General features: G+C 47.5%; 2 protein-coding genes across 6 annotated transcripts in view; both read left to right on the plus strand.

Annotated features, from left to right (window-relative positions):
• HIPK1 (homeodomain interacting protein kinase 1) overlaps positions 1–5,024 on the plus strand; it is a 52,378-nt gene extending 47,354 nt beyond the window's left edge. For 4 of the 5 annotated variants that reach the window (XM_059138319.1, XM_059138320.1, XM_059138322.1 and 1 more), the window contains one exon: positions 104–5,024. In XM_059138319.1, the coding sequence (XP_058994302.1) occupies positions 104–592 (489 nt within the window). In that variant the 3' untranslated portion in view covers positions 593–5,024. The remainder of the gene's footprint in view (positions 1–103) is intronic. The other variant, XM_059138323.1, reaches the window with a different exon arrangement.
• Positions 5,025–6,056: 1,032 nt separating this feature from the next.
• On the plus strand, positions 6,057–9,437 carry OLFML3 (olfactomedin like 3). The gene is made up of 3 exons (XM_059138324.1): positions 6,057–6,857; positions 7,544–7,829; positions 8,141–9,437. The coding sequence occupies exons 1-3, from the start codon at positions 6,744–6,746 to the stop codon at positions 8,959–8,961; spliced, it is 1,221 nt and encodes a 406-aa protein (XP_058994307.1). The 5' UTR covers positions 6,057–6,743; the 3' UTR covers positions 8,962–9,437.
• Positions 9,438–10,476: the final 1,039 nt, after the last annotated feature.

The raw sequence follows: 10,476 nt of genomic DNA on the forward strand, positions 1-10,476 counted from the left end.
AGCCCAGGAACAGTACAGGTTAGAACCTCAACTCTCCACTTGGCCTTTGATCCCCGAACCGGAATGACCTCAAGGGTCCTCACCCCCTTCTTCCTCCTTCCAGAACCAGCAGTCATCGTCAGCTCCAACCTCACAGGAGAGAAGCAGCAACCCTGCCCCCCGCAGGCAGCAGGCGTTTGTGGCCCCGCTCTCCCAGGCCCCCTACGCCTTCCAGCATGGCAGCCCACTACACTCGACGGGGCACCCACACCTGGCCCCAGCCCCTGCTCACCTGCCGAGCCAGCCTCACCTGTATACGTATGCTGCCCCCACCTCTGCTGCTGCATTGGGCTCCACCAGCTCCATTGCTCATCTCTTCTCTCCCCAGGGCTCCTCAAGGCATGCTGCAGCCTATAGCACCCACCCTAGCACTCTGGTGCACCAGGTCCCTGTCAGCGTTGGGCCCAGCCTTCTCACTTCTGCCAGTGTGGCCCCTGCTCAGTACCAACACCAGTTTGCCACCCAGTCCTACATTGGGTCTTCCCGAGGCTCAACAATTTACACTGGATACCCACTGAGTCCGACCAAGATCAGCCAGTATTCCTATTTGTAGGTGGTGAGCAGAGGGAGGAGGGGTCATGGCTGCCTGTTCCTGGCCCTGAGTTCTTAATAACAGGCTATGATGAACTCCTCCCTTAGGCCCCTCTTGAAACTCCTTAGCCAGCAACTTGTTCTGCAGGGGCCCACTGAAGCAGAAGGTTTTTCTCTGGGGAACCTGTCTTAGTGTTGACTGCATTGTTGTAGTCTCCCAAAGTCTGCCCTATTTTTTAATTCTTTATTTTTGTGACAGCATTTTTGGTATTTGGAAGAGTTCAGATGCCCATCTTCTGCAGTTACCAAGGAAGAGAGATCGTTCTGAAGTTACCCTTTGAAAAATATTTTCTCTCTGACTTGATTTCTATAAATGTTTTTAAGACCAAGTGAAGCCCCTCTTTATTTAACTTTATTTTATTGTAATTGCTGATCAGAGGAAAAATGCTGATAGAAAGACTTGAAATCTGGTAACAAGTGAGAAAAGAAAAATCATCACTTTTTGCTTATTTAAAAACCAAGACTTAATTGCCTCTTTTAAGAGCAGCTTACACAAGTCTGTATTTGACTATCAGGCATTTCTCCTCTCAAAATTTTACCTTTCCTTATGGGACATTAGACTACAGTGTTTAGTTTGTTTTCATGTCATGTTATACTTACTGGGCAATTGTTATTTTTGCAAAACTGGTTATATACTTACTCTTGGGATTCTCTCAGTTGCTCCTGTGTTTATTGTAAAGTAGTGTTAAAAAGGCAGCTCACCATTTGCTGGTAACTTAGTGTGAGAGAATCCATACCTACCGTGAAAGCACTAGGTATTATTACTCTTTTTAAATGAAGTACCATGCAGTCTTCTTAAGTTATTTTTTAAAAGTATTTCTCTCTCTGATTCAGCTTAAATTTTATTATTGGAAAAGCCATTAAGGTCGTTATTATTGTATGGTGGTGGTTGTCTTATTATATGCAAAATCTCTTTGTATTATGCGATACTGGTATCGATGAGCTTTGCCTAAAGGTTGTTGGCATTGGTGAGCTTTGCCTAAAGATTAATATGAATTTTCAATAATACACCTCTCTCTCTTTGCCTCATCTCTCCCTTCTGTTCTATGATTTATTTGGGGAGAAAGCTAAAGAATCTGAAACCAGATAAGAACGTTGTGTATAGCTTTTATACTTTAAAGTAGCTTCCTTTGTATGCCAGCAGCAAATTGAATGCTCTCTTATTAAGACTTATACAATAAGTGCATGTAGGAATTGCAAAAAATATTTTAAAAATTTATTACTGAATTTAAAAATATTTTAGAAGTTTTGTAATGGTGGTGTTTTAATATTTTGCATAATTAAATATGTACATATTGATTAGAAAAATATAACAAGCAATTTTTCCTGCTAACCCAAAATGTTATTTGTAATCAAATGTGTAGTGATTACACTTGAATTGTGTATTTAGTGTGTATCTGATCCTCCAGTGTTACCCCGGAGATGGAATGGATGTCTCCATTGTATTTAAACCAAAATGAACTGATATTTGTTGGAATGTATGTGAACTAATTGCAATTATATTAGAGCATATTACTGTAGTGTTGAATGAGCAGGGGCATTGCCTGCAAGGAGAGGAGACCCTTGGAATTGTTTTGCACAGGTGTGTCTGGTGAGGAGTTGTTCAGTGTGTGTCTCTTCTTCCCTTTCTCCTCCTTCCCTTATTGTAGTGCCTTATATGATAATGTAGTGGTTCATAGAGTTTACAGTGAGCTTGCCTTAGGATGGACCAGCAAGCCCTTGTGGACCCTAAGCTGTTCACTGGGATTTATCAGAACAGGATTAGTAGCTGTGTCGTGTAAATGCATTGTTGTCAGTTTCCCTGCCGACGTTGAAAAATAAAAACAGCAGCTTTTCTCCTTTAGAACCATGTCTACCCCTTTCCAGTCTGGAATCTCAGCTGAGTTCTCACAGAAGCATTTTCCCCACGTGGCTCTCTCACGGTGCATTGCTACCTTGCTTCTGTGAGAATTTGGGAAGCAGGTGAGAGGAGTCAAGCCAATATGAAATATATGGTGGTTTTCTTTTTCTTTAAAGTATGTGCAATCACTTTTAGAATGAGATTTTTCTTTTCCTTTTCCCATGTGGCAGTCCTTCCTGCAAATAGTTGCCATTCCTAGTAAAATATTTGCTTGTTGGGAAAAAAACATAACAGATCTGTTTATACCAAAGAGCCTGTTGTATTGCTTACCATGTCCCCATACTATGAGGAGGAGTTTTGTGATGCCGCTGGTGACAGGGAACTCACAAGAAGGTTTCTGAGCCGGTGAAGAATATTAAAAAGGAACCAAAGCCTGTTGAGTCATCGGGCTTTTGACGTTTCTTTTTAACAACTTGAATATTCTTGGGGCTGTGAAATTGTCCTTGTACTCTCAGCTCCTGCATGGATCTGGGTCAAGTGGAGGGTACTGGGGATGGGGATGTTCCTGCCCATAAAAGATTTGGGGGAAGAAGGTTAACTCTAAGATAGAGAAGTGTTCCATCTGATTTGAAAATTATGTACTTGAGGGCTAAGTCTAGGACTGGTTCTTTGTAGAGATGGCGTCAAGGAGGTGCAGGATGGAGATGGGAGATTTCATGGAGCCTGGTCAGCAAGCTCTGTACCGGGTTGAACACCGAGGAGCTGTCAAGGTATTTGGAGTTTCTTCATTGTAAAGAGTAAGGGCTTCCACGATGGGGCAGATAGTCAGTACAGCCTACCAGGAACATGTTGGTGTTTTCTGCTTTTTCTCTTTTCTTTTCTTACTTCGTTTTTCTTTTTTTTTTTCCTTTTCTTTTCCTTTCTTCTCTCCTTCCTTCCTTTCTCTCTCTCTCTCTCTTTCTTTCTTATTTCTTCTTGTGGTCATTCTCCTGAGTTGTGTTTGCACCGCTGTATTGGTGAAGATACCGAAGCAGCTCGTATAGTTTCCATCACTAATGTTACACATTTTTCTGGTCAATGTGTGTGATCTTTGTGTTTTCTTTTTTGCCAAACGTTCTTGTTCAAAGGCAGACCTAGTTTCTAGTAGAAACATTTTTTATTCCTTATCCTTAAAAGATTTGTTGTTTTTGTGACAAATAAGATATGGGGCCGGGGGGGGCGGTTACAAAACATTCCACTCCTGCCCCCCGTCCAGTAAGTAGATACCACTTAAGGTGCAAGTATTAACTAACTCCATGGGGAAAAGACAATACCCAGAGTGTGTATTGTTATCTGAAACATCTGTACTAGCAGTCGTGGCTTTAAGAATTTTAGAAACTTTCAGCCTTAACCTGCAAATTGGCATTTCAAATTTACCAAGATAAAAATCCATCTGTGTCTGCTGAATGAATATAGTGCTCAATGTGGCTTTAGAATCTGTCCGTGGGGCTTCACATTGCCAGCCCTGACAGGATGGGGGGAAGCCCTGTGAATTCAGTGAGCAGCTGGCACCTGGTCATAGTGGCCTAACCTCAGGCCAGCTTCAGACTTTACATCCTTTCAGAACTTGTGCTTCCAGCTTCTCCCCTTCAGGGTGAGAGAGAAAGTGGGGAAGGCTTAATTAAGTACAGCCACTCTGGGCTCATCAGGACACTTGATCACTCCAGAGTTTTAATAGCTCCCGGGAGGGGACACTGGCGTCAGTGCTCAGCTCAGATACCAGCCCCAGAAATCAGAACTCCATTTCACACAGTTCTAGCCATCCATCCTCCTCCACTAGAGGGGCTCAGCTTGACTGCCCTGAGCCAGGCAAGCACAGTAATGCGTGTTTTATTCAGCATTATTCTGCAAAAACCCACTGGTTAGGTTGGTTTGTTTTAGGATAGGAGATGAAATGCCTCTCAGTGACAGGAATGGCCCAAGCCTGCTTCCTATTTTGGGTTTTTTTTTTTTTTTTTTTTTTTTAACTGATGGTTGGTGCAGCATGTCCACATGGTTGTTTGTCGCTAAACTTTATATAATGTGTGGTTTTGATTCAGCTTGAAAAATAATCTCACTACATGTAGCAGTACATTATATGTACATTATATGTAATGTTAGTATTTCTGCTTTGAATCCTTGATATTGCAATGGAATTTCAACTTTATTAAATGTATTTGATATGCTAGTTATTGTGTGCGATTTAAACTTTTTTTGCTTTCTCCCTTTTCTGGTTGTGCGCTTCCTTTTACAACAAGCCTCTAGAAACAGTTTCTGAGAATTATTGAGCTATGTTTGTAATGCAGATGTACTTAGGGAGTATGTAAAATAATCATTTTAACAAAAGAAATAGATATTTAAAATTTAATACTAACTACGGGAAAAGGGTCCATTGTGTAAAACATAGTTTATCTTTGGATTCAATGTTTGTCTTTGGTTTTACAAAGTAGCTTGTATTTTCAGTATTTTCTACATAATATGGTAAAATGTAGAGCAATTGCAATGCATCAATAAAATGGGTAAATTTTCTGATTCATTTGGCTGTTCTTGACTTCTTTTAGAGGGGAGGTGCAAAGGGGACCAAAAAATGGCATCTTTGGAGTGGCTAAGTACATCGCAGCTGAACATCAGTGGTGGCTTAGGGGCAAATCCATCTTTCATACAAATATCCACAATGGAAATGAATCGGAGTTGATAGAAAACACTGCCCAAGAATGGAGTGTCTGGGCCCTAACTGAAGATCATCTGGTCCTGTCCCTCTGAAAGAGACAGAACTTCAGACCCAGGATAACTAAACTTTGTTTCCTAGCACATTCCACCAACCATCTGAAATATCGTAATGAAAATCAGAACCACCACAGAAGACGCTATTTTTTCCACCTTTCAAGCTGCATTGTTAGAAGTCCTTTTGGAGAAGGAGCCCCTCTGATTAGATTTCTCTTGATCCTAAAGTGAAGAAAATTTCTCCTGATAAAGAACTAGAGATTTATCTAGATCAATCACTGCAGGTCTCTGAATAAACACTATATACACTTGGGGGTTTTTTGACATGTGTTTCAGGCCACATCTACCCTACAATGGCCATTAATTCATTGTGGGGTTCTGCAGTCATGGTTGGGATATAGAGATGAGACACATTTAGAAACACTTTTGGACCATAACCAAGAGAAATGATCAATAAGCTCTTCTCTCCCATTGGTCAGAACACATGTATTTTGATTTAGACTGCAACACATTCTATTTTTCCAATTTTTTTTTTCCTAAATAAATGAGCATGAAACCAGGGTGGACTCACTGAACGTTCCCCAGTTTTGGTAAGAGAATGTACCTAGAAGCGTTCAGGTAAGAGAAAGCCAAGTAGAAAGGCTCTGCCATCAATCTCACTACCAGGTAATCAAGAATTAATTTAACTTGTCAGTGATCTGGGTTTGTTTTTGTTTTTAAATCTCAGTTATATTCTCTTCCTTAGGCTAAATCAGAGAGAGATTGGGATAGCCCCTTAAGTAGTTGGGTAAGTCTGTGGGGAAATCTGTGTTTTAATGATGAAAAGCCCTGTAAACTCAATCTGCTTGGCTCACTTTGTGGAAAATTTTCCACGGAACTTGAGGTCTAAGCCTTGGTTTCCCTGTGAATCCTGAGATGACACCAGGTGCCTATCACAAGATGGCGCCAATGAGCTATAGAAAAAGGTAGTGTAGCTGGGACCTCCGATCTTTTCTCCCACCTCTTCCCCTCAAACCTCATCTCCTGCTTCCAGCTTCCACTCAACAAGGCAGAAAACAATTCATGCTATTATTGCTGGGAAAGGAAAAGATTAATGATGGATGTTTCTTAAGAAGCCAGCACTGACTGGAAGGACGCATGCATTCTCCTAAAACAGGAATAGAGTTTGCTGAGTGTACTCTGGGGCCCCTCCCTCCTGCTGCTAGCTCCTTTTTCTGGGTGACTGCCCGGAAGGCCTCTGCCCTGGGGTTTCATCTTCTTCCCCTCTCCTGGGGAGCCTGCATCCTAGACGGGAGGCGGTTAAGGCTTCTGGCTGCTCTGCCATAGGGCCATCTGTGTTTGATCAGTCCAGGCAGAAAGGAGCGGGTGGGGGCTCTAAGGAGACTGTGAAAGCATTCCAGAGTAGTGAGAGAGACCCGAGATCCAGAAAGAGAGAAGGCACCGCCCCCACCCCGCCTCCAAAGCTAAGCCGCGGGCTTGAGTGGGAAAGGCACGGGACCTCACACTCCTACTCCGGCCCCGTTCTGCTGCCATGGGGCCCTGCACGCCTCTTGTCACCTTGTTCCTTTTATCATGGCTTCAACCCCTTCAAGGACAGCAGCACCACCTTGTGGAGTACATGGAACGCCGACTAGCTGCCTTGGAGGTGAGTGACTCCTTTCTCTCCTGGGCCAGGCGGGAAGGACTTCCCATCTCTTGCTGATTCACCCAGGGTGTCAGGGATCTGGGGACATGGCAAGACAGGGCTCTGTGAGGACATACAGAAAACTCTTATTAAGAGTATCCTTATAAGTGCAAGCCCTCCTCCTTCCCCCGCAACGACAGAGCGATTCCAAAGCAAACAGGCCTTTGTGTTTTACCCTGAGATTGCTTGGGATAAAGGGGACTGAGGACACGGACATGAGAGCTAGCATGGCAGGACAGCATCTCAGGGGCAGCTGATGATTCTGTGAGAGTTGGAAGTTCCCAGAGAATCTGCAGCTTTGTGTCTTTTTAACAGTTTGAAGTCTGTGGCATTCCCAAGTTGAAATCTGTTCATTCCCAAGAGGAGACCAGTACAGGGGAGCCGAGACCCCTTACTACCCTCCTGGACTTAGGCCACCCACAGCGGCTTGGAGGACATGAAGTGGGGGGTCGAGGCCTAGGTGATCCCAGCTGGGTTTTTTGCACATTTGGCATCTCTTAACATCTGGTTTCCCTTCAGTGGGGGTTGGAAGGGAGTTAATCTCTGGCCGAGTTTGTGCTTTTTCCTGTTCCTCACTCCCTGGTTGGGCCTCTCCTTGCCTGGGAGTGGTAACCCTTCAGCCCCTCTCCTGGCCCCTATCCCTGCAGGAACGGCTGGCCCAGTGCCAGGACCAAAGTAGCCGGCATGCCGCTGAGCTGAGAGACTTCAAGAACAAGATGTTGCCGCTGCTGGAGGTGGCCGAGAAGGAGCGTGAGGCCCTCAGGACTGAGGCTGACAGCATTTCGGGGAGAGTAGACCGTCTGGAGCGGGAGGTTGACTATCTGGAGACCCAGAACCCAGCTCTCCCCTGTGTGGAAGTTGATGAGAAGGTGACCGGAGGCCCTGGGATCAAAGGCAAGGGCAGAAGAAACGAGAAGTACGATATGCTGACAGGTAAGCAGAGGCCTGCCACTCTCAGGGCATGTATTCTGCCTTGGCTCTTCCCTGTTTTTCTCCTTGTCCCAGAGGCCACTTTGGTGTGATCTTCTGGAATCTGCTTTAGGAGACTCTATAATGACAGGTCCATTGGGCGCATTTCTGGGGACCTAGACCTCTGGGGCACCCTTTTCCCTATCCTCTGTATGAGTGGAGGCGTCCACCGGCAGCCGTCCTCAACGCGGCCCACCCTGGGGGGTTCCCGTAGCGGGCATCTAACTCCTGTGTGTATTGTCTTGTCCTGTGCTCTTCTTCTCCGTCCCCGACAGACTGTGGCTACACCATCTCTCAGGTGAGATCAATGAAGATCCTGAAGCGGTTCGGTGGCCCGGCTGGTCTATGGACCAAGGATCCAATGGGGCCGACAGAGAAGATCTATGTATTAGATGGGACACAGAATGACACAGCCTTTGTCTTCCCAAGGCTGCGGGACTTCACCCTCGCCATGGCTGCCCGGAAAGCTTCCCGGGTCCGGGTGCCCTTCCCCTGGGTAGGCACGGGGCAGCTGGTGTATGGTGGCTTTCTTTATTATGCCCGGAGGCCGCCTGGAGGACCTGGAGGGGGAGGTGAGCTGGAGAACACTTTGCAGCTCATCAAATTCCATTTGGCAAACCGGACCGTGGTAGACAGCTCGGTGTTCCCGGCAGAGGGTTTGATCCCCCCGTACGGGCTGACGGCAGACACGTACATTGACCTGGCTGCTGATGAGGAGGGCCTTTGGGCTGTCTATGCCACTCGGGAAGATGACAGGCACTTGTGCCTGGCCAAGATAGACCCTCAGACCCTGGACACCGAGCAGCAGTGGGACACCCCATGTCCCAGAGAGAATGCTGAGGCTGCCTTTGTCATCTGTGGGACACTGTACGTTGTCTATAACACCCGCCCTGCCAGCCGCGCCCGCATCCAGTGCTCCTTTGATGCCAGCGGCACCCTGACTCCCGAAAGGGCGGCACTCCCGTATTTCCCCCGCCGATATGGGGCCCATGCCAGCCTCCGTTACAACCCCCGGGAGCGCCAGCTCTACGCCTGGGATGATGGCTACCAGATTGTCTATAAGCTGGAGATGAGAAGGAAAGAGGAAGAAGTCTGAGCACCCAGCTCTGGTGGTTGAATCTCCCTCACCTCTACACATTTCTGTCCCTGCGACATTTCCTGCTCCTCGTCCAGATGTGGGCAACTTGCAGTTTGGGGCCCCTAAACGCAGCCAATGGAAGCCAGATTCTCATAGCCCCTCCGTTTCCTGTGGGACCTTAGATCTCGAGAGATCTTTTCAGAGCTGAAAGAGAGAAAACCCTAAGTGTTGCTCCCCTCCTGCCCCCTGGCAATGAATTTCAGGCCAAAGGCCACGCAGACCCAGAGCTCTGACCCTCCTTTGGGGGCAGCCCCAGCAAACGGGCAACAGAATATTTCTCGCCTCAGTGCAAGTCCGGTGGAGGGAGAGAGAGAGTTCTAGGAGGAGGAGACTTTGGCTCTCTGCCCTTTCCTTTTAGTGCCCCGGAGAATGGGGGCTTTCTCCACATCATTTTGTATTGCAAGGTTTTGCATTAAAAGGAAAATCCACTGCTCCTCGCCTGTGTGTGTTTGGGGGTGGCCCTCAGCTCAGATTTCTCTCTGTGACCCCGCATTTTCCTTCTCCACCCCACTGCCACTCCGTAAGCCACATGAGGGATTTGGCTGGGCTCTCTTGCCGAGGGAGAGGGGACTTCTCGAGTTACAGATTTTACCGTGAGGCGCCTGGGGAAGCACAGAATCCCGCCACTTGAGGAGGCTGACCGAGGGAAGGCCTCCCTCCACACCCACCTCTCCTCCACAGTGGCCCTCCCAGCGCTGCCCTTGGCTGCCAGACTGGGGCCCAGGGGCAGAGCTTCCCATTCCAGATCTCAGAGGGTTTAAATCATAAAGTGGACTTGAGTCCCCCTGGACTCTAATGAAGACCAGAGCCCCAAATGTGTTTTGGGAAAGAACCTCGGGTCTCACTTCTGAGGTGAATTCTCCCCCAGCCCCAGCCCCACTCCCTCTCCAGCTTGGGGCAGTCCCCCAGGGCCGGTTACACAATGGAGCTTGCTCTGAACCGCGCTGATTTTCCTGCTGCCACGGCGTCTGCGGTTTGGGCCAGGAGGAGGGCCAGCGACCATGCCCCAGATGGTAGCTTTACCAGTTTCCCAACACATCCCTCTGGTCACCCCCACCACAGTCCTGGAACCTGGCTGAAGCCTGGCCAGGAGGCCTGGAAACTTAACCCTTTCCTGCCCTGGCCCTCAGGCTCAGGATTATAGGAGGCCATGAGGGAAGGGGAGGGATCCCGAGAGGAAAACCATGGCTTTGGGAGTCTGGTCCCTCCCTGGGGGTGGGGGAGTGGTAGGGGTAGGGGTGGGGGTGCGGGTGGCCAGCCCAGGTTCATGCTCCCTTTCTGCACCCCGGAGCAAGGCAGTGTGATGGACAACATGCCCTGCCTTTCTGGAGTAGACCTCAGACAGCCTGAGGGTCCTGGTAGTCACTGACCTCTGTGTGGGGAGGGAGGAGAAAGGAACATGTCTTTTCCCTAAAGGACACCCCCCCCTCCAGGATAGGGTGGATCAGCCAGGCCCTGTGATCCTCCTTTTGT

This window comes from Mustela lutreola, chromosome 10 (genome assembly GCF_030435805.1).
Source record: "Mustela lutreola isolate mMusLut2 chromosome 10, mMusLut2.pri, whole genome shotgun sequence".
Classification (NCBI taxonomy): Eukaryota; Metazoa; Chordata; class Mammalia; order Carnivora; family Mustelidae; genus Mustela; species Mustela lutreola.